Source organism: Empidonax traillii, unplaced genomic scaffold (genome assembly GCF_003031625.1).
Source record: "Empidonax traillii isolate 1590-97213 ecotype Southwest subspecies unplaced genomic scaffold, ASM303162v1 scaffold425:size1421777, whole genome shotgun sequence".
NCBI lineage: Eukaryota > Metazoa > Chordata > Aves > Passeriformes > Tyrannidae > Empidonax > Empidonax traillii.
The window spans coordinates 1215899-1239686 of NW_020955618.1; the positions used below are offsets into that span (position 1 = coordinate 1215899).

General features: G+C 38.1%; 1 protein-coding gene across 4 annotated transcripts in view; it reads right to left on the reverse strand.

The window, feature by feature from the left end:
• Nucleotides 1–574: 574 nt before the first annotated feature.
• LOC114062632 (25-hydroxycholesterol 7-alpha-hydroxylase) overlaps nt 575–23788 on the reverse strand; it is a 128388-nt gene continuing 105174 nt past the window's right edge. For all 4 annotated transcript variants that reach the window (XM_027894321.1, XM_027894324.1, XM_027894322.1 and 1 more), the window contains exons 2-6: nt 22669–22805; nt 15718–16314; nt 15066–15272; nt 8817–8995; nt 575–4869 (exon numbers count right to left, since the gene is read on the reverse strand). In XM_027894321.1, coding sequence (XP_027750122.1) covers nt 4573–4869; nt 8817–8995; nt 15066–15272; nt 15718–16314; nt 22669–22805 — 1417 coding nt within the window. In that variant the 3' untranslated portion in view covers nt 575–4572. The remainder of the gene's footprint in view (nt 4870–8816; nt 8996–15065; nt 15273–15717; nt 16315–22668; nt 22806–23788) is intronic.

Sequence of the window (23788 nt, forward strand, 5' to 3'; positions counted from 1 at the left end):
CACCTACTCGTAGAACTCAGTAGCTACAGTGATACCTAGAAAAGTCAAGTTGTGCTTTGCTGGTGCAGTGCTGTATATTGTAGCAATTTCATTCATTTCCCCTTTTAAAATGAATGATCTGAGAAGACAGAATATTTTACACCAGGTAGTACATCTTGTACTACACAGAGGTTTGCAAAGGGAAAAGCCTAGGAGCTGTATTTAGGAATAGCTAGTGGATTGCAGATCTTTATACTAATTTTAATACTGTCCTAGGAACGTCAGATGTACCAGGTTTTTTTCCTCATCTGATGAGATGTGCTTATGTTTCATGGGGGGATAAAAACCAGACTTGATTAATTTCTAAATTCAAAAGAGTTGCTTTATATCAGTGCTGAATTAAAAGTTTGGGGTTTTTTCCTTACAGAAATATCTTTCAAGATCAAGTAACAGAAAAATGCAGTATGTTGAAACAATAATTAAATAAACAAAGCAATAGTTGTGAATCTGTGAGAAAAGTGTAATCATAAGCTGGAAAAAATACCATGGACAGTCATTCAATATTAAAATAGATATATTCCTTTTTATTGCATCCTTGAAATACAAAATACATTTAAGATGTTAGATTACTAAAATAATGAAGTTTCAATTTTCTTGCTCAGAAATTCAGAAGATACCTTAGTCAATTTAAGAGCCTGAATGATGGATATTAACTATTAAAGTAGAACCTAGCTGTTGTTCATCTATATACAAAATGTCAGTTTGCACAATTAAGAGCACTTCACAGTCTTTTGAATGACAGAAAGTTCAGTAATGACAAAATAAAAGATCGTGTATAATTCTACAAGAGAAATTCACAGACCAGTAATTATTCATAAAAATAGCAGTGCCAAAAGTAGTGACATGCAACTGGCTTAAAAGTATAAACTAAAGAACAACTCTTACATGGTTTTATGTTAGTACATTAGGACATATTGGCAGAGATATGAAAGTCTAATTTACAAACAGGTACACATATACTGGATCGTTTTTTAAGTAACAGATTATAGCAACAGTGAGTGCCAGCATGAAAATGGAGAAAACACAACCTGTAAATTACAATAATTAATAATAAAAAAATGAGATTTTAGCATTCACACTAGTTCATGATAAATTAACTTTTATTCTTCAGTGTTATAAAGGGCTGTATTGACTTTATAAACCTATTTTAAATGAGAAAAAAAGGTGCTTATATATATTTTCTAAATAGCAAAAGATACTACTGAAATAGCCATAGATATCAACAACTTATAGTCAGAGGCTGGTAGTGACCAGCTGAGTCACATCTCAAAGTGATGAGTGAATGCACCATTTCACTGGAAGAACAGCAGAGAAACTCATGGGGTACCCATGCACCCCTCCTGCCTGACCCTACACCTGCCAGGTCAGTGGATGCCAGACACTGCTGGGCTGGCAGGGCAGATGCCCCTGCTGAGGTGGAGAAGTGGGACATCTGACTGCCTCCCACCACCCTTTCCAGCAGTCCCACTGCCACCTGAATGCTTGCAAATGGCGCTGCTATTTCTGCTTAGATGATTTTGACATCTTAGTGCTCCAGTGACAGACACCAAGAACTGTTTGCTCCCGGGTACTGCATCAGAGGAGATCATCAAAAACAGCATTGTGCCCTGCGCTATGAAACATGCTCTCCTTGGCTTAACACTGTGTGGCCAGCTTGGCTCCAGGTGGGACTTTCAGGGATGCTGGGCCCTTACCCTGTTGGGCTGCCTCAGCTTATTGACCAGGAATACCAAAATCAGGGGCCTTTGAATCCCTGCTCCATAGAGACTGAGTCACTCCTGAGACAGAGCAGCTGTTGGCTCTCAATGTCATCTCCTCAGTTACTGAGTACATGGACCCAAAGGTCTTAAGATTTCCTCTGTCCTGATCTAGCTTTGATGACTTTATATGGGGGTGAGGTTTACTTCCTCTGCAGCTGGGGTATGCCAAGGTATTGATGCATACCTTACCAGCAAAATCAATCTACCAGGAGGCTGGGTTACCAGGGACACAATTCCAGGACAAGCAGGTCAGAGATCTGCTTAACATTTGATGATTTTGGTGCCTGAGCAAAAAAAGCATATAAATTTTTCCCCAGCAGAATGCTGGCCTCTTGTGTGGTGCAGAGACTGATCTCCAACTCTGATGCAAGGCCTCCAAGTTTCTTCACAGAGGTTTCCTGCAACTCTTGGGAAAGATTCTATTTTTTTTTTTTTTAAGCAGAGCATACCCTACAGATTTAATTTGCTATTTTGTAGACAATCTAGTTCTTCTTTTAATTTCTAAATTTCTATTTCTATACCAATTGATCGCAAACTAATCTGAAACTACTAATGATTTGCACGTCCTTCTGGCACAGTCCTATTATGCCCTATCAAATTATGCAGAAGGCAGTGATATTCTAATTCAAAATCCTAAAAATAGAACACAATTATAAAAAAGAGTCTTCTGTTTAAAACAAATACCCACTGTTATTTTCACAGTTGCTTCAGGTTTGTTTTAAAGTTGGATGCCAAAGAGAGATTTATCATAACTGTGGTATGAGACATTTTTCAGCTTACATTTAAACACTAATGGAATACAGTCAACAGCGTAATGATACCAACATTTCCTCTCCCAGTAAACCAGGCTATAATGACCAAACTGGATTGTGAGCTACAACTGAGTACAGAATAGCTTCTACAGAGTAACCACAGGAGTAAGTAACCTGAGTACAAGAATCTCTCCATAAAACCCAATTTTATTCTGTGGCACAAAGCAATAATCAGCTTTTGCTGGTGATTAAATGTTGAAGCAAAGTTAAAGCATTGAATTGACCATAAAACCCATTTAATGTAAGTGTACTCCTGACTTATAGACACTATAGATACTATATATGAATAGAAAATGTTTATCCAATATATCTCACAAAACCACAATTTTCTCCTTGAAGGACTTGGAATGTGGCTGTGCCAGTCTCTGAAAGCTTTTCTACAGATGCTGATGCTTATTTAGGGTATGTGCTTTATACGAGTAACTGAACGGGCTCCTACACAAATAACAATAAATAATTCTAGTCCTTAGTATGTAGGTAGCAGTTTTCATCCATAGATCGTCAAGTCCTTCAGAGATGAGTAAAATTTCTGATTTTGAAAGACTTACACTGGCACATCCTAAAGAGAGATGGTTTTGGGGAACATAAGGCAAGGCCCACAGACATGGATATTCTCCCATCACAATTATCATCTTGGCAAATTGAGACTGGACAGTGATGAGAATCCTCATCAGTGTCCAAAGTGATGGCTGGGAAGAGAGACAGGGTCTCAAATCTCAGATCCTGTGCACTAGGAAAATGATTTTTGAAACAAGAGCTGGTCACCCAGTGAAGCAGGTTGGGCAGTTAGTATACAGACAACTCCTGTGGCGGCCCAGGATTTTCACTCACTCAAATTTTGGCCCCAAGGAAAAGCCTCCTTTCCAGTTTTGCAGATGGACAAGTCTGTTTCCAAACACAGGTCACACTACTCTGCCTATTCAAAATTTAGGCACAGTAAAACAATATTAAAAAGTAGTTTTACATCCCACAGAAGCCCTCTTCTTCTTTTGCCTTTTTTAGAGAAATGGGCAAAGGTAAAAAAATAGTCAGAATAAATGCATGAACATGTTACTAAGAAAACAGTGAGACAAACAGAAGGTAATTTTTGAGATGACAGAATAATTTCAAACAGTCTAATATATTTCCTCCATGAAGAATATACTTTTATTTTTTGGCTCAAAAGCCAAAATAGATAATTTAGGCTTGATCTAGAGCCTATTAAAATCAACAGAACTTCCTTTCTGACTTTAAATGACTGCAGGAAAAAATCATATATTAATCAGTTTGCAACAAAAAAAATAGTAAGAGAAGCAAAGGATTCAACCTCAGTACATAAAACTGAAGTTAGAATTGTGCTGCCTGTAAGACATTCTTGCAAGTCATCCCCCACCACCCCACACAACTTCCATCACATCTTCCAAATAAGGGCTAAGACTCTCAAGACCATGAAGGGAACAGAGCCAATAAAAAGTTAGAATAATAATCAGTAGAAATGCTTTCACTCCCTAGAATTAAGTTCCCCCCCTTTCTTGCTATTATGCTTCTTTGAGCAGATGCTGAGATTCCTCCAGATGATGGGTATATGGGATCCTCCAACCTAACAAGGGTGAACCCCAATGACAGAGGACTGCTGAGCCTGTTTCCTACATAAATGGCCTGGATTCAGCTTGCTGTCATCCTCCCTGTAAATCCTGCTCATCTCATGGCCAGGAGTATGGGAATCCATCTTGTAAGGATGCTGGGCTATTTCTTGGCCAGAGTCTTGTCATCTCACCTCACTTCTCACAACTCAGGCAGGACAAATTGAGGTTGCATGTCCCTGCATCTTAGATCTACCTCCAGCCCAATGGCTTTTCTCCTTAGAAACAAAGAGGAAGGAGGTAAAAGCAGAGAGGGAAAAGCAAATGTTTTCAAAAATATAAAGCTGAGTGATGAAACAGAGAAACATGGAGATTAGTAGAAGGCATATAGGCAGCTGCTCAATTTCTTAAGGACCTTAGCTTGTAACGAAAGGCAATATCAACGTCTGGCAGGAGGATACCAAGGCCCATACGACTGTTATCAAGTCTGACAGCTTTGTTTTCTGCTAGTTCTACATCAAAATGAGACAATAGTATGAAAAGAAACATCTTCATCTCATTCATTGCGAGGAACCTCCCTGGACACATGCTGATCCCAGAGCCAAAGGGCATTAGGAAATACTTCAGTTTTCTTCCTGCCTTGTAGAATGTGGTTTTCTTCTTGCCATTCTCTATGTATCGATCGAACTTATACTCCTGAAAATAAAAGAGAGAGAGAGAGAGAGAGAGACAGCGTGATATCTAACAAGGCAGTAACATGAGCTGCTTTCTTTGCACAATGGTAACGCGTCTGAAACCCAGAAAATAAGATAAAGAGGAAGACAAGGAGCTGACAGCTTCTTCTTTATACTTGGTTCCCTCAAGTTTCATTAACTCACATTATCTTTCCTGCAAAGAACACTCTTTAAATCCACTTACTTAGCTTAGTCCTTTTACATCAAGCTCCTTCAACTTCCACATCTCATCCACTGAGTGTCTGGCCTGTATTTGATTGTAATTAGATTTTGACCGCTTTGTAGCAGGGACAATGAACCTTAGTGGAAGGACAATTTTCTTGTAAAGCATCATACGCACTCGGTGTGGTACATACATCATGAATAAGGATAATCTGACAAATTCTGCAAATGCCTGTGAATAAATTAATGCATTGCACTGATCTTGCTCTTGCAAGCAAGAGAAAAATCCATCCTTCTTTTGCACCTAGTGGTGCAGATTATTTGAAAACCAGATCTGATGCTTTGCAGTCAATTTTCATTTCAGTTGGAGATAGTTGCTGCTTAATTTGCCACATCTTTCCTTCAAATGTTTTTTTCCAGAAGCTGTGAGCAAAGCAGGACAACTGCCAGTAACTGACCATTACAAAGTGAGGTTTGAGGTTGTACTTGTAACCTACGTTTCATAAACTGAACACCTTTCTGACTATTTTTCCTGTGTAGAGATAGTTCATGTTTTTGAATGAAGGAGATCTGGCATCCTCACTCAGTCAATGGCAAATTAACCACTTACAAAACCCTCCTGCATGCTTTGAATAAAAATGACAGACACTTCTTGCTTATGGTCACTCATTAGCATTTGTCCTGCTTTGCATACATCTGCTATAGCAACAGCCATTTGGAGCTGGCTGGGAACAAGTCAGTCAGACAGAAACCGACCTCAACTGATTAAAAAACCCCACACCACCGTTAAAAATACACTGATACTGATCTACCCATTAGATTAAAGGCCCTAAAGACCGTGCACTGCAGGTCTTGCTGTTGAGAAAAAGCAGTGTCAGGGGAGGTGGTCTATGAGAAAGGGAACAAGTACAAGGTGCACTGGATGTAACTTTGGGTGCTGAAGAACAGGAGATTGTTTCTCTAAATGGCAGAGGCCTGGATTTTTCAAAAAAATAAAGGTGATTCTATGTCTGTTTCCAGTGACAAGTAATGCTTTTCAATCCATTTGAACACTTCAGCCAAAAGGAAACATGCCTTTATCTTTTCTCCTGGGAAGTTATTGCTTCAGTTGAAGTAGCACAGTAACAAATGAAAGCCCAGATTAATAGTAAGATTCACTTCCTGAAATCTAAATCCTGCTGGTCTAAAAAAGTACCACTAAATATGAATTGCAATAGCTTAAAAACCCAACCCAACCCCACCCAGAGCTCTTCACTTTGTTCGAACATTTCCACAAGGTGCACTCCTGGTGTTTGGAGCAACTAAGAACTGTGTTATTGAACATACAGACACACTGGGTCAAACCTTATGCTTTCTTTGTCATAGTAAGAGCCTTCTGAGACTTGTACTTGCTTTTAAGCCAAAATAAATTGGTGTCTAAGGAATTGGGAAAGCAGAAAACAAGTGCAAGGCAGGAATGTAACCAATGACAGTGACTCAGGCTTGTGCTGCTGAAACCCCTTGAGTTGAGTAGTGTTTCCTCAAAAGCTAGTTCACTGGCTAAAGACTAGTTTTTGACATTGAAGAAATTTTCAGCCATGACGAGGTCTCCTAGAAAAAACAGGGTGGCTGAAGGCAAGGAAGAGGTGAAGACAGTGAGTAAAGGCAAGCGATGAAGTTCTGTGTGGATGGCCTGCTAAGGGTATTGCGAAAGCTGAGCAATCTCCTGTGATTGATATAAGTCACATCTTGTATTTAGCTTTGTTTGGGAAGCCACCACATAGGGTTTCCTGATATTCACCTCAACAGGTTTTGCAGAGTTAATTTACTGAGCTCTACAACTGGCTGCGTTAGGATTTAGGGTTCACTTATCCACTTTATAGAAAACTGACTCATTTATTTAGGCCTTAATGAGTGGAGAAAGAGGTCACCAATATATGCTTATACTTATACAAAATGGTGCCAAAGCAGAAGATATCTTGAACTTAAATTTATGTATCCAGGAGAAAAAGCATTGCTACAAAATTATCTCGTCAAGCTGCCTGTTTTCCCAGGAAAAGTTTTCCCTAAATACATGACAAGCTCAAGACTGCACCTTTCAAAAAATTCATTCTCCATCTCTATCTGATCCTCAGTAGTTATTGTTGAAAGCACACTGCATATTTTAAGAACCAAACAGAACAGTGATTTCCCCACTTTTCGAGAGGGCCCATGTGCTGAAATCAATGTACTGCAATGTGTGGATTGCTCATTCACTATCGAAAAGATAAAATATATGAACTAAAGCTGTACTGTGAAAGCTGAGCAGAGCTGATACTAAGCAGATATATTCAAGCAATGGAAATATGGTAATATATTCCGGCAATTATTGGATAAGGGAGGGGATCAGTTTCCACACTGATGCTTTTGGTCTAGGACCTAAACAAACAGATGGACTTTTGACAAATCAATAATGTTATCCAAAATAAAGTGTTAAGAATAAAATGAAAAAAAGCTTATTTGTTAGCTGCTATCTATCCTTTTTAAGGATAAAACTATTAAAAAACTATTTGCCAGTAGACGGATTATTTTTAAAACCCTCATTTTTTTAGCAGGCTTTATCTTCATTTTTGGGTGGGGACAGCCAGTAAAACTCCCCTGGAAGTAATTTTAATTTTCACGGCTCCAATGTTCATCCCAGTGACTACACCTTACTCCTGCTGACTCCAACACGCTCCACACCTCCTCTCACTGAGGCTGGCAGGGTTCCTGCACAGCGAGATGCTGTCCCGCACCAACCAGACACTTGAATCTCATCTTTTCTCTTCAACCTCACATCCTTAAATTCCTGAAAGGGAGAGCCTCAGGGAGCAGCATCTCTAACATGGGCTTTCTACAAACATGCAAAAAAAATCCAGTTCTTCTTTGCCTCAAATGCCAAGGATGAAAATCAGCATGGGAGACAGCCATTTGCTTAGGAATAAAGGGGTGAGGAGTGGATCAGGTAAAAGCTCTTGTCTATGAGGCAGAGGAGCCATTTAACAGCCTCAGGGTGCACCCTTGCTCTTCCTTGCTCTTCCTCTGTAGCACCCTGGGCTGGGGACAGCAACCTGGGGAGCAACCTAGCCGAGAGGACTATTCAATTTGCATGCAGGTGGTGAACTTCTGAAGCCGTATTAAGGCTGAGGCAGGGTGGATTAATTTCGAGTCTTTGATATTCATTAACTCGAGCGTCAGAGAAAAATACAAGGAGATGACACAATTACCCTCCGAGCTCCGCTGCAGAGCAACAGCTTTACAGTCTCAAGTTCACAACAGTCTAATTGATCAAGAAGGGGTGAATCCCTACGAAGGGAGGTGAAAAAGCATAAGGCTCAAGTAAGACACTGCTATTATAGGGCTTCAGAGAGTCAATGATGCTTTGCGGGCACTTAGCTAAATGGCCCACATTATTTGCTATTTAAACCACCTTCTATTATTCAGCCCTCCTTGGGTATCAAATGATCCACTGCCAAACAAAGCCCACATTTAGCCTAAAGTTTATGGTAGTCAATGTGCAATTGTCAATTCCTTTGAAAGCAGTCGCAGTCAGTCTCATCACCATATTTCTCTCTTCAGGCCACGAATCCTTTGACCTGTAGGGCCGTAGAAAATACATCTGAAAGTAGGAAGATTTGTTCCACAAGAAGGAACAGCAGAAAAAAAAAAAAAACCAACCCACAGATCACAAACGGCTTGACTGCGCTGATGTGCCTGGAGTAGAAAGAGTAGCACCAACTGAATGTTTACCTTAGGATCTTCATAGACCTCAGGGTCCATGTGTAAAATCTGCGGGTAAAGGGCTATCCAGTCTCCTTTCCTCAAAACGACTTCTTGATTCCCTTCAAGCTTGAGAACAAAATCCTCCTGGCTGATGCGGATGTTCATGGAGGATGAGCACATCCTTAAACTCTCGTTTAAGGCACTCTCTGCGATTAAACAAAAGCAGAGGAGGGGGGGAAGCGTTAGAAATATGGGAGATGACTGGAAGTTATACATGGTTAATCTCGACGGGTTTAGTAGGGTAGACTAAAGGAAAAGAAAGGAAAAAAAGCACATAAACCAAACCAAACATAAAGCAGAGACCAGGAGGCGGCAATAAACATCCCCGCAGGGCTGGGGTGGGGCAGCCGGGAAGCTGCACCCCCCGATGTGATTCTCACTGATGGTGCTGAGAAATCCTGTCGGCTGTAAGCAGCACCAAGTTTTGGGCGAAAAGTCATTATTCAGGCATCATGTTGAAAACAACGCAATAAAAAGATATGAACGCTTTATGCATTTACATATATTTTGGCAGTTGCAAGCAAACACCGGCGAAAGCATCCATGGAGCTGTTTAGCTTGCTTTTCAGAAGCTGCTGGATGTAATGGCAGGACTATATGTTAGAAAGATCATTCTGCTTGTTAATTCTGCAGTCATTCTGAGAATTTTTAAATGTATTTTCATTTCAATGCGCTATGCTGCCAAATGATAGTGTCTGTTACGGTCAGAGTGAATGAAAGCAATTCATTATTTGCTTGGTAATTTTAAGAGAGAAAGACACTTCTAATTGAGCAAGAGGAAACAAAACATAGTTCTTTCAGGTTTGGGGAAAGTAAGATTTCTGTCTCCACCATCAGATTCTGGAAGGCTCCAGAAGCTGAATGTCCTTGCTTTCCCAGTGGCCTTCACCTTTTGCTCCTAGCACGACAGATTTTATGGCTAATTTCCGGCAATTTATCCTGGCAGTTTGAGGAGGAATTCCTTTGGGAATAATATGCATAATTTGCATAAATCATTCTGATAGCATGTATATCAGCATGTAGCTCCTGTCTAGGGCTGCATCTCTCACTTTGTAATCAAAACTGACTATTTTTCCACCAGTGTGTATGGGCACTGTTATATGTGACTTGATTCCTTCTAATCATTAGTGTGAAAAATAGCCTAAAATAGGGTTTCACGTGCATTTAGTAATCCATTTGTGTCTGCATTTATGTTTTGTGATATCAAATAAGCCTTCTCTAAGTGTTCACCAAGGCACTGCAATTGCTGCACCCAAAAGGTTAGTTTATTAGAGACAGTAGCTACCCAGTGTAGATGCCTCTGAAAAAAAATAATAACAAACGTTCTTTCACTAAAAATTAAATCTGGTGCAGCATGCATAGCAAATAAAGTGGCCCTGGATGCTTTCTTGCAGGAGGTTTTTCCTTAAGCATGCATTTGTCTAAAGAAATGAGGCTGCGGTCAGCTTTGTGTGGCCAGCGCCGTGATTCAATGTGACGTACAGTGAGTCTGTGCATATTCTTTTGGACTGCCTTCGTTACTATAATCAGGCAGAGTCAAATCGGCTTGTTGGTGACGAAGCCAGAAAAGAACCCTGGTTCCAGAAGATGGCCTCTACTGCGGATAGCCACAAGGCACCTGACACGATAGATTTCAACTGGCAGCGCTCTGGCAACAAAACTTTGCACGGTACAAAGAAAGGGTCCAGTCTCTGCTCCAGACTGCCTTCAACCCGCGGAAAATGAAGCTGGTAACTTCATGCTGGTCCACCATTTGGGAATGGTGGTGACATGCGTAGCAACAGCAGAAATCAAACGAGGAAGAGGGAAGGAAGGGAAAAAAAGAGAGAAATAATTATTAAAGTGATGCTGCGAAATAGCAGGTTTATGTTTAACCGCCCAAGCGATGCGGTCACATCCTATCGGTGGACATTCTCCCAGAAAACGCGCAGTCCCCGCCCGCTGCCGGATCCCAAATGACAATTGGGCAGCATATCTTATGCAGAAGTTAATCACAATAATGGAGCACAAAGTGTGGCTTAGCGGTCAGATCGTAAATGACAAATCTGTTTTACCTTCCAGTACCAGTTATGTGTGGAAGGCAAGCTTGGCTCTTGCTCTGAGCGATCATGCCGATAATCATTAGATGACAAAAGTAATGAGTCACATTATGATCAACAAAGGAGAATGGAGCTTATATGGCTTTGCAGGCTTACATTAAAAAAATAGACAGTCAGCTTTCCACAAATGCCAGAGCTATACATTGAGAGGAATGACAACTGCACAATAAAACTGCAGCCTTTACTTGCAGTTGTCATAGTTCAGCAGACACCAGCCATTGCTGCTGACAGACCAGCTGGGTAGCTTGGGAGGCCTTCCATTCTGCACCGTGAGGTACAGTAAATTATCCAGCACGGTAGAGCAACATCTGTTTCTGTGCTTGTGCCGAACAAACAAGGCAATTTAAAGCATACCAAGGGATAACCAAGCAGCAAATGAACATGACCCTCATTTTTTTCCTCCCTTCTTACACACATGAGATGCTAAACTTCACTGTGTGAGAGCTACATAAAGAAGCCAGGCTGTTGTTTGATAAGGTGTTGTCAGAGAGATTTTACATATTTTCTAGAGAGAGAGAGAGGAAAAAAAAAGAGAGAGAGAGATATCTCTCATAGTATTGTTATTCTTAGAATCCTCCCACTTCTCTCTTCATTTCTCTTATACTAAAGCTAGCACTCAGCTTCCAATTCATTCTAGACTTTTTTTTTTTTAAAAACTGTTTCAATATACTTATAAATATTCAGTCTTTAAACCCTAATTTGCTATACTTAGTTCACATGCCTTCAAGCATTTGTCTTCCAATTTCCACTGAATAAATGCGTACTAATGAGAAATAGAGCAAGCTGCTGAGGCAAAGCTGGGTGACTTGAGCCTGGCCTGCCACCAGCTTGTGATAGGCAGGCAAATTGAGTTAAAATGAAAAGTCTTGTCAGCTGAAATACAACATGGTAGCCAAACAGCAAGCTGTCAATCATCCAGCCAAAACAAGGGACTGCAGGTAATAAAAGGTCATTGCGAATCATAAGTGCATTTGGCTTTCGTAGGCAAGTTAATTTTAATTAAACATGATCTCTATCGGTAAATGTTTTATAAAACTTATTGTGCAATAATGGGTTTTTAATTTTACACTAACACTTAGCAGGTAATAGGGTATCATAATTATTAGAGTGTATTGTAGGAAAATAGCTATTGAGTATGCAAATATTTGGGGGGGTCATTTACCCACAGGCATCATGGTGTGCCAACACAAACGATAATTTGAAACAAGTACATTTGCATCTTAGAAAGAACTAAATGGTACTGCCCAGCCCATTCCATAAAAATACATTTATTTCTTTCAATACAACCAAGGATTTTAATGCTTAGCATTGTGTTATGAATATGCACTCTTTATTAGTTGTTCTTGGGTTCCTACCCTTTCTCATGTACAAAACAATTTTTCAAGCTGTGCTTTTTTTGTAGGAAATATCTGGGATTCAGCAATGACCCGGGGCAAGAATACTTCACCATATAAATGAATGGACTAATATTAAACAAACGAACTGACTAAACATGCCTAGCATTAAACATGCACTAAGTATATCTCTGCTTTACCCTTGGCATTTTCATTATAACCATTTTAACTGACAGACCATTCTCATGTGTCCTTTGCCATGTTAGAACTCTGTTGTGAGCCACGACAACTAACAATGTATGTTACTCTGTGCACACAAATATACGTTTGGATTTTGGGATTGTATCGTCTTATGTACACAATATGAAGTGTGCTGCCCCAGAAATGCCATCAGAAAAAGATAATGAGGGCCAAAATTTGCTAGCTTTGTCTTGGGTTTTTTTTGTTTGTTTTGTTTGGTTTTGTTTGGGGGGGGGGTTCTGTCTTTTTTTTTTTTTTTTTTTTTTTTTAATTAAAAAAATCACATAACTGTGCTTAGAATTTAGGAATAAATCAGGCCATGTCGTGCCCTAGACCCAAAGGACCTCACCACAATAACAATGCTATTTCCTGAGAAAGACTTTTAGCAATTCATGCTTGTTCTCCATAGAATGAGGAATCAAAAAAAAGTCTCTTGTTACAGTAGGCCAAAAAGAGGACGAAGAATCACAGCACTTAAAACAGGAGAATGAGATGACAAGGTGATGAACATGCAAGAATCCCACCTGGTCTGCCTTACTCAAGAGCAGGGACACAAATCCCAGTTTCCTACACTCCAGGTTGGCACAAGGGGAGCAGGAATAAGAAAAGCTCAGCCTTGGAGGTTTGGAGTCAGTGGCCTGAGCCTTCCAGCAATGGGGGGATTTTTGGTGTACAAACAATGCAATTTGGGACCTTTGTCCCACCTACATATTTATTAACAAAACATCCCTTTTCCTCTTTCCACTGAAGCATGACTTTAATTCTCTTATGATACGGATTTTTTTTCTATATTATTATTTTATGGGACAGTATCCAGCCCTTTATGACTTAAGTGCCAGAAGGATTGAAATCGAGCTTCTGTTCATATCACATTATGTTTAACATGATTATAAAATTTAACAAAAGTGTTACAAGAATACTACAAAGTAGGATGTGGCACTTCCCTCTCAACACATAAATCAAATGCTACCAAGGTACTTCAAGATTCCAAGGAGAAGCAAAGGAATGACACAGTTAATGTTTTAAACTGTTCATACCATTTTGCACCAGATGGTTTTAGTGAACTACATGCCTTTATTTTCCTGATTCCTACACTTCTGGGGAGCCTTTTTTCTCCCTTTTTTTATCTTGCCATTCCCATCTCAGTCTCCAAATACGAACTAAATTCTCCTTTGATCTTCTTTATGCTTGGTAACTTTTTTTTTGGTGTATGCTAGCTCTGATGTGAAGCAGATTTACTTGTGTTTCTTAAAAGTACATTAAATGCTTAGAATGTCATGTTATTCATCAGAAGTGTCCTTGTCATCCAAAGCTCCTCTATTTCAAAAGCATTCTCCATCGGCTAGAGATAAATCTGCATCAAAACAACCATGACTCCAGATGAAACCAACTTAGTAGACTCATGCTATATAAGATTAATATTAATGCTCTAATGTAAAGGAATTGGATCAAACTCAATTTTATATTTGTACTACAAGAAGCAAATCAAGTTTGAACACAGATTCTTGAGATATGTCACACTGGATTGTCCTAGAGAATGGCAGCTATTACTTAGATCCAAAGCAGGCATAGAGACTGCACTGATTCACCATCATCTCTTGACAAAGCTTTGTTTAAGAGTGGAACATCAGTTCATGCCATGAGCTACCAAGACCTATAGACATGAGCTTGTTTTGAACAGGGGACTGTTTCTGATATTTAAAAAGAGAGGATTATTGAACCTCTAAACTTATATTCAGCTGTTGTCTATCCTGTGGAGACCTTCACATGCTTAACCCTACCTGCTACACCCTCTCTCCTCTCTCGAGCTAATTTTACCATTTCTCTTGCCAGTGTCTGTGCTTTACTAAATGAAGTGAAATCAACAGCTGATGCTCTGAAGGCCTATACAGCTTACCAATCAAACAACTTCCAGTGGCTACTGGCAAAGGTCTCCCTTTGAACCTCTGATCCAGAACTGGAAGATGTGTAACTCCCTTAAAGCTCCTTATGTTGAATATAGGTACTTTTTCAGTACTGAAAACACCACTTATACCGCGTAAATTTTTATCTTCTTATATTTCATTTGGAGATACTGCCCAACAGAAGCCTGTTTTAGAAGTCTTTTTTGTTTCATTACAAAGAGAAGGAAAGAAACTGCCTGTGGAAAAAAACATACTTGCAGTTTAAATACACTATCCCACTTTAATTTCAGAAAAGGGTCTTTCTTGGCAGTACCATACAGAAGTATTTGAAATGCATTAACACATCGGCAGATGCTCAGAATCAAACAACTTATTAGGCATCAACTTTTTTTCAAATAATTGCAAAGCTTCGATTTAGCCTTTTGCATACCTTGCATAGTTAATTACCTAGGCTTTAATGTTTACATGCAATGAGAGTATCTACAGCTATAAACTACATAATTTATAATTGATGTAAATGGCTGTTATTATGTCAATTAGGCAGCTGTGTCCTCCACCTTCTCAGTAAACAGAAATGAGTGATAAACTGAGTTTGCCGGGAGAGCCCCTCTTCTCTTCCTAACAGATAAAAATAAATTACCTAGGTAGACCAGGTTGTCCAATTGTTCTCTGGTGAGGTGGATGTTATATGTGGGCCCTCTCTTTTGACCTGTTGACTGCAGCAAATGGTCAATCTCGTCACGCACCGCTGCAAGAGCTTCTGGGTGCCGCAGAAGATAATACATGGCCCAGAATGTAGCTGGAATCGTGTTTCCCACAGAGGCCCACAGGAAGGCAAAATGATGTGCTGGGAGAAAATAAGTGAAAAGGAAGATTAATAGCGTTTATTACACTGATTAGATTTGCAGTGTGCTAATTAAAAGATGTTAGGACACAGACCCAGCCAAGGATCAGTGAATGCTAATGAGGACCAATAGGCTTCTGAAGTCTAATTTTCTGCTTAATGAGAATAGTTTGAAATGTAATGTCGGGGGGGTGGGGGGAATAAGGGGAGGAAATGCAGCTCAGTTATAATCTTTCTCATTATCACCATTAAGTATCTTGTTTTACCACCTCAGCACAAAAAAAAAAAATCAATTATCATAGAGGGTTGTTTCAGAGTAAAACATTTTATCATTAGCCAATTAGAAAGAACATAAAAAAATTTCAAGGTCGCCATTTTGCCTTTTTATTTCAAAGGTCTATTGTAAATTATTTTATTTTAGACAAGCAATCATTCATAAGTTTCCTACCTGCTTTGTCATAATCTCCAAGCAGCTCATATTTCTCAAATATATCTTGTCTGGCTTGGACCACTTTTGACCCTCCCAGCCATTTTGTCATGTTCTTAAGTAAAAAATGATGTATAAGCTCCTTCCGAACCTTCTTGGTAGCTCCTAGCAACTCAATTGGTATGTTTGCAGCTAAATAGGGAAAGCTGGCATCAAACTTGATAAATTTGTCTCTGATTTCACTAATAACTTTGTGGCCATCTGCAGCAGGAACTCTTCCATATAGTGTTACAAAACTGGCTTCAAACATTACAGAGCAGCAGAATTTGTACATTTTTTCTGTTTCCCAATCTGTTGCTTGTGAGCATTTCCATTCAAATATATCCTGGAGATTTTTCATCATGTGGTCAGAAATGATATCCAAAGGCTTGCCTTGCAGATACTGGTAGATTCTGTGCAGGTTTTCCTTGAGATCGGGGAATTTTCCTTTTGACAAGGCTGGGTAGTCAAAAGTTTTGGAAGCCATTTTATTAGCGAATTCATGAAATTCAAGTTGCTTGCTATTCCGGATGACATAAACATATTGAAATGGGTCCATGATAAAGGTAATATATCTACCTGAATAGAAGAAAAGAAAACAATAAGGCACTTTTGAAAAGAAAAAAGTAAGGCATATGCACTTTTGTAATCTGGTGACACTTTCAGAAGCAATAACTGATAAGCCAAAAACTGTGAAAAAAGCATGCAGAAGAAACCCCAACCAAACAAAGATACGTGAATAAATCCACAAAGAAAAAAGAAAAAGAAACAACTTTTATTTAGATTCTCCTTGTCAGGTTGCAGATTCCACCTGTGTACACTTTGAAGGCTCTTCTAAAATCAGTGTGAAGCCATTTCCATGAAGACCGATCTACTGTTTGTGCCAACAGTCAAGTGTGATCTCTTCAGCTGTAGTGCTCGGAAACAAATCATTTACTACTCTGGTCTTATTCATGAAAATACAGTGTGGAGTCGTAGCAACATTTGAAAATTGAAGGGCTTTAACAGTGGAAAGTGAGAAACACAGACATTTCACCTGTATAGAGGAAAGTGGATGACGGGGACTGGAGTGGAAAACATGCCACCTAGGCAGCTTTTTTCCAAGTAGATGACACAGGAACTCAAAATCTGTTGGTTACAAGTTTAACTGCACACTGCAAACCCCCAACATTTAAAGCTTCTCTCACATCTGTTTTTTTTCCCCCTGAAGTTTTGCTAACCTTTTCTTAAGAATGTGCTTAGTATCCTTAATATGACTACCCTTAAGTAGTGAATTGGAAGTCATAGCTTACAGTGTAGGGGGCTATCATTTTTACCACGGGTGCTCCTTTGGGGTACACACAGTCCTAGCACTACCACCCATTGTGTCAGAGTACACCAACAACTTCCTACCTTTCCCAGGGTACTTAATTGGGTGACAGAGTGATAACTTCCGCTTCTTGTACAGAAGGATAGGACTGCATCAAGTTTGATGCTTTTTCAAATTGCCCCCGCCAGAAAAAAATCTTGCAATTTCTCCCTAAAATTCAAGTCAACTGCTAAAGAAAAGCATTTGGGTGAACTGTCATGAATAAAATGTTAATGCTCCCAAAGCTCAATTAAATCTTAACTCTTCATACATGATTCTAAATTAAGAGTTCCTGATTCTTACCTTGAATGAAGACAGAAAAAGGGCACCTATTAAAGTGTACACATCCTCTGTGAAATATCCCATTTACAAAATCAGGAAAACAGCAAAGCTTCCAGCACTTACAGTCTAATTCTGTCTCAGTAAAGGGACAAATCTCCTTTGATTTTAATGGGAACACTACATGCTTAACTGAGGACCAAATTTGGCTCTGTGACAGATGTCCAGAGATAAAGTAGTCACTATCACTAAAAATGTCAACAAGTATCCATGGTTACCATATAGTGATACGTGAATTATCATAGTTATTCCATATTCTGACTTATACACACACCCAATACTCTGTGGTATCTGGGTATACTTTGGACTTCCTCTACAATTACCAGCTGCCATAATTTCTCTCCCAATTACATCAACTGCAATCCCAGTGAACCAGTAAGGAAACGTAAGGGATAAATTGAGACAGAATTTGACCCCCTTTTTTTTTTGTCAACCGTGTGTGAATGCTCTTAAGATACACATGAATTTTGCTTTATTGTAACATAATCAACCATAGATGTAATTTTAATTTTAAAGAATAAATATATTGAGAAACTGGCATGAAATAGAGATCCTGAATTCTCAGTCTCCTTTTTTTTTTGACCAGTTCTTCCTTTCCAGACCACAGAGGCTGAAAAGAATTTTTAGTCTCGACCTCTGCAGTATCTAGAATCGCTTTCTCTTCCCAGCTTTCACCCACTTTCATGCTCTTTATTGAGGCTACCATCTTTGTGATCAAAGCTTGGAAAAAATGCCCATTGGAGCAATTTTTAATAAATAGATTTGGAGTGTTATTAACCCTAAAGATGAAAGCTGGCTTCTTAACTTTGCATTTACAGGGTAAACAATTTAAGTTAAGATTTTTAATTAATATTAATTTAAACCATCTGTCCACCATCTGCTTATTTCTGATGCAAAATATGAGTTTCTTTGTGATCTTTAATCAGACACTTAGCAAACGCACATCAATTCTTATCATTTTTAAGTAAGAAAATGATTTTCAGCAAACGAGTTTTCAGACGACAAACTATTTTAGCAATAATTTAAAATCAAAACTCACTCGACACTAGCACACACTTTGAAAAAAAAAAAATCCCTGAGAAACAGAATATTACAGATCCTGATTTTATTATTCTCATCAGGTTCCTGGTAGCAAAAAGTAAGTATGTACCAAAATATAATTCATTTTGTAGAATCAATTCAGGCTCCAGACCACATCACTGTAAGTCAACAACATATATAAACATATAAACCAAAATATTTCTTCTTGCTGCATTTAGTAAAGGTCTAGACAGTTAGAAAGCGGAACCCCTCTATAACAAAGGCAGCTTGTTCATGTATGTCATCATGAATCTAATTTTAGATTTCTTAATTAGAAAAACACTAAAATCGAGGGGTAATTAATGGCAGTTAGAAACTTGTTGTTGTGAGAGTGAGTATGGAAACCTTAAACAATTACATTCATCCTCGCACACAGATGCACTACGTGGCTACACTGCTTACCCTGGTCTCCTCCATATAGGAACAGATTGCTAATTACAAAACTGTGCCCCAACACCTCCTCTACCCTGAACACCAAACATCCGAAGTGGAAGAAACTTTCTCACCTCAAGTTATGATTTTAAATTTTGTAAGTGTCAATATGGTCCTTAATCCTGCTTTTTAAATCCTGTCATTGTCCCCAGTGAGGTTTCTTCCTCTTGTCCCTGGTGATGTCAGAGACTAATAAATTCAAATATTTCCTAAAGTTTCCAATTATTATTTGGTATTTAAAAATACATCTTCCCCCTTCCCTCCCATGTCTTTTCATTGCAGCTAATGCCAAGACTATCTCTGAAAAGTATCCTTTTCTGAAATCAAACCAAAATCTTGATACTCATGAATTTCCATCAGAGTATTGGAAAAGGTAAATGCCAAATCAGCCAAAAATGGAGGCATACTACAGGCTCCACAAATCAGGAAGCCTTAAATATTGAAGGTATTTATATAGAAACCACTGGAGACTAAGCCTTTCTTTGTTAGTTTGTAAAAAAAATCCTCCAACATCAAAAACTAAGTAGACGTACATATGTACAAGTCACACTCCAATTTTTAATAGTCTTAGTCTCAGAGCTATTTTATTTAATACAGTAGAAACAAGTCAAAGTAAGAGATGTATCCTTGTTTCTGTAAAAAGCCCTCTGATTTTTTTTTAAATGGCTACAGAGAATTTACACTTCACTATCCAGTCCTTCAGTCTGCGTTATACCCGTGCTGCAAATAGCCTGGTTATCTCCATTTAGTTTCTTCAGTCTCCTAGAAATAGAAGATTGATGTGGAAAATATGAAAATTGTCAACTTTGGTAAATCTGAGCACAGAAGCCAGTATTTGTATGATAGTTAAGAAATTACTCTAATAATGCATTCTGGAGCTTTTTAATGCTAATGATGAAAGACAAGCATTTCAGACGGCATCTAATGATGGATGTTATTTCAGTAATGCTTGCAGCACGCTTCAGCTTGGTAAGAAGTTAATGTAAATTATCTTTTTTCCTAAGAGAGAAAAATGTGATATGTTACTGTAGGTGCATCACGGTTTAAAGAAAAGAATGACTTAGCAACAGTACTTGAAAAGGCAAGTGGGCTAGGTAAAAAACAATAAGATTATTTTATTTAAAGTTGAGTTAGTCTTAGAGAGAGTGATGCAAGGTTCAGCATCACTCCTACTAACTTGTCAGGAAAAGTTTAATCCCGAGAAACAATGACAAAACTGTTTCAAGCTCTTTAAGTTCTTACCTAGCCGTCTGCCTGTGCTGTTGACCCTTAACAAGCAGAGAGGCTTGGGAAGTATGATCATCTCAATGCCACAGGCTCCCTCTCTCTCTTTCCCCTCCTTATTCTTTTCTTTTCTGGTTTTTTGTTTTTGTTTTTTTTTTTTTTTCCCCCAAGACTATCGCATTTACGTAATCGTCCTCTTATTAGGGAGATTCTGCTGAACTGCTGACAATGATGTACAGTGGTGCTGCGCTGGCATGACGTTTGGGGAAAACGATTCTGCTGCACCACCACACAAAACCAATTAGAGAACTATTTTCTGCGACAGGTCAGGAATTTACATTGTTTCTCATAGAAAGATTTGCTTTTTAATTTCTTTATTAAGATGACATCCATGTCCCTTGCGACTTTTAGGGATGACAATCATTTGCTCATCACATGGGAAAGTACAATCAGCAAAATCGCGTTACCGGTACGGGGCAACGCCAGAAACTCCGAGCATCGTTCTGCATTTTCCAAATGAACTAGTTTGAGAACCAATAATTAAAACAATATATATTGATAGAATTTTTTGACAGGACCTTTAGACATCCACCAGGGGGGTAAAGTAATGATACTGCACATACAGCTGGCTACGCTATGTTTGCCGAACGTATAAACATCATCTTTGTCAAATCAGTAAGACATATAGAAATCCTGTACGTCTTCGGATCAGGACACATTGAGAGGTACTAACTAGCTTAGGCTTCTTCCTTGACTTGCGGATGACAAACTATTTCCCTTTAGTGAAGTCTCGACGGTCAGTAATTCTATACTGGAAAAAGAGAACTTAGAGTGGTATCTCTATCATGACAAATGCACAAAATCAACCTGATCAAGGCTGAAATGATATCCAGAACTCACTCTATTTACTTCGGGCTTTATCAAGGGAGGCTTGCTCAAAACACTTGAACACAGGGAGATTATCTGAAATGGAATTTGGTTTATCATGCAAATAGAAATTTCTGAAACTAAACTACACTAATAGATTGCTTAAACACACAAACTTCTAAATACAGTCTTGCACAACATAATAAAGAGGTAAAAGAGAAATAAATATTTGATTAAACACATTTAGGATTATGATGTATGACTGTACCTGGTTTTATAAATGTACTAAGATAATATCTGAATTACAGTTATTAACCTGTACTTGTAGGAAGCCAAAACTGTATTGTAGTGTGAATGCACATTAACAATAGAAAAAGACTATTTCAACAAAAGTTCATGTTGTACTATGTCGAACTCACTGTCAAGTTGGAAAAAATCTGAGCATACTAGTTTCTAAAGACAAAATCCTGAATGAACTAAAAAAAAAAATCACACATTTAATAGAGTAAAAATGCTCTTCCAAAGGAAAAAAAAGGACAGATTTGTTAAGAGAAAGAAAAATTTTATTAATTAAACACACAACTTGCAATTAAATTAGTTGCCATCTGAAGATAAAAACTATTTTTATTGCAAAATATTACTTACATGGAAATATAAAGCTAATGCTTCTGCCATGGAATTACAGAGCAAGCTTTATACTTTACCCTTAACATTTTTCTTTGAAACTCACTAAAAATATAGGAATAACTAAAAATGAGATAGACTTAACTATAAAGTTGATCATTTGAACAAGGATATCAGCATGTAGAGGGGCAGAAGACAATTACATCCACCTACATTAAAAAGAGCTTGCCTTCTTCTAAACAGGGGGAAACACTGGATTTTAAATTGATTTTAGTAAAAAGTAGATCTCTGTGTGTATATATATATATATACACATACATACATGTAAATTTACATATTTAACTTTCATTCAAGATTCCAGTTTCATTCTGTTTTTCTTCTGCAGCTAAGTGTCTATGTAAAATCATTCAAATTTTGTATTCAATCTAGTGCAGTAATACAGTTATAAATACAGAAAGAAGCAAGGTTATATTATACTTTATTATATTGTTATTTTCAGTAAGCATGATCAGAGAAAGAGGCTGGCAACGGGAAGTTTCTGTGTTCCAGTCCCGATTGTATCACTGAGTCAATGTGTCATTCATTCCCTTGTGTTCCTGTCAACCAGTTGTAAAACGTGTGAGAGCAAATTCTCCACTTTTTTTCTGAAGTGTTTTCTAAATTTAATCTGATATTTTTCTGTGCAGTGTCAAGATGATGTTAGTTCTCCCTTCTTTAGGAAAAAAAAAATACACAATTGAATGTGCTGGCAAAATCTACGTTCATACATAATATACCTACAAATTCTGTCAACATGCATACATATATATCTATACATGTATATGAATCTCCATGCTGATAGTGATATTTGATGAATAACTATTTTGCTTATAATACGTGTAAATATGAGTCATTTTTATTGGTCTACGCTACAGAAAAATGTTTTTTGTTAAGTTAGATTCTAAACTAAACATTTGAATTAGTATTTAACTTCACTGACAGAAAAAAAAAATCAAGAGATATACTAAAATATTTCTCACCAGCAATATGTACAGTGAAAATATCTCCAAGTTTCTTTTGCTGATCCAGTAAGAATTTGAAAGCATCTTTTCTAAAAATCAAAGCTTTCCCAAGGTAAGGAATCCAGCCATTTATTAGTGGGGGCTCTCCAGTCTTCCTGTTAAAAACAAACAACAGAAAAAAAAAACAACCAGGAATTAACTTTGGCATGAGAGCAACTCATCCTTATACCTATTTATATATTATACTCGGACCCATCATTTACATATATAATTCCTGCAATGTATAATATGTTGTACAGAAAGTTCTTCAGCTATGATGGCAGGTTAAATCTAATCACACCTCTGAGCACTGAAGGCTCTGTGTGGTGATTAGGAAAAATAAGTGAGAGAAATTGAGACACATTTAACTACAGGTCGTCCAGCTATTACCATCAAGTTATGAACACAGAAAAATGATACTCAGTAGAAAGTCTTCCAGCAAAGAGTCCTCTCATTTCCAATATTTGGCATGTCAGAGGAAGATGTATTGGAAGGCAATTATGACAGATTTAGGTAAATAGGACGCCGACATACCACACAAAACAACTAGCCTTACAGATAATGTTTTAGTAATTTCAGCTTACCAGCACAGAGAATAGCTACCATTATAACTAAATACCTTTAAAATATAGGATAATAATAGAGGTTGAACGTTAACCATAATAAATCTTAGTCTCTTTATATTTATAGTCTAAGATAGAAACGCGTATGAACAGTTTATGATGAAATTCTAGATAACGATATTTGCATCCCAGTCTAAAAAAGCAGCCATGGTGCATTAGTTATGTTTACAGAATAGTACAAAATACCTTTTAAGAATCTACTAAGTTACATTTTTCTTTAAAAAGGAAAAAAGGTTCCCACACTGTCCTATTCCTCACTGTAAGTAAATGTCTTTCCCTCATGCTGGCATTTAGTTGCTTGACTCTGATTTACAACAAAGAAACATAAAGCGTGCTTGTTCTGGAAAGGATTAAAACAAATATTCGTGAACAACTCTGCTGCTACATCCCATCTGTGAAGGTGACTTATACTACATGCAGAACAACTCATTCTGATTAAACACAAGATATTTACTAGCTTGGATCTAATCAAAGAT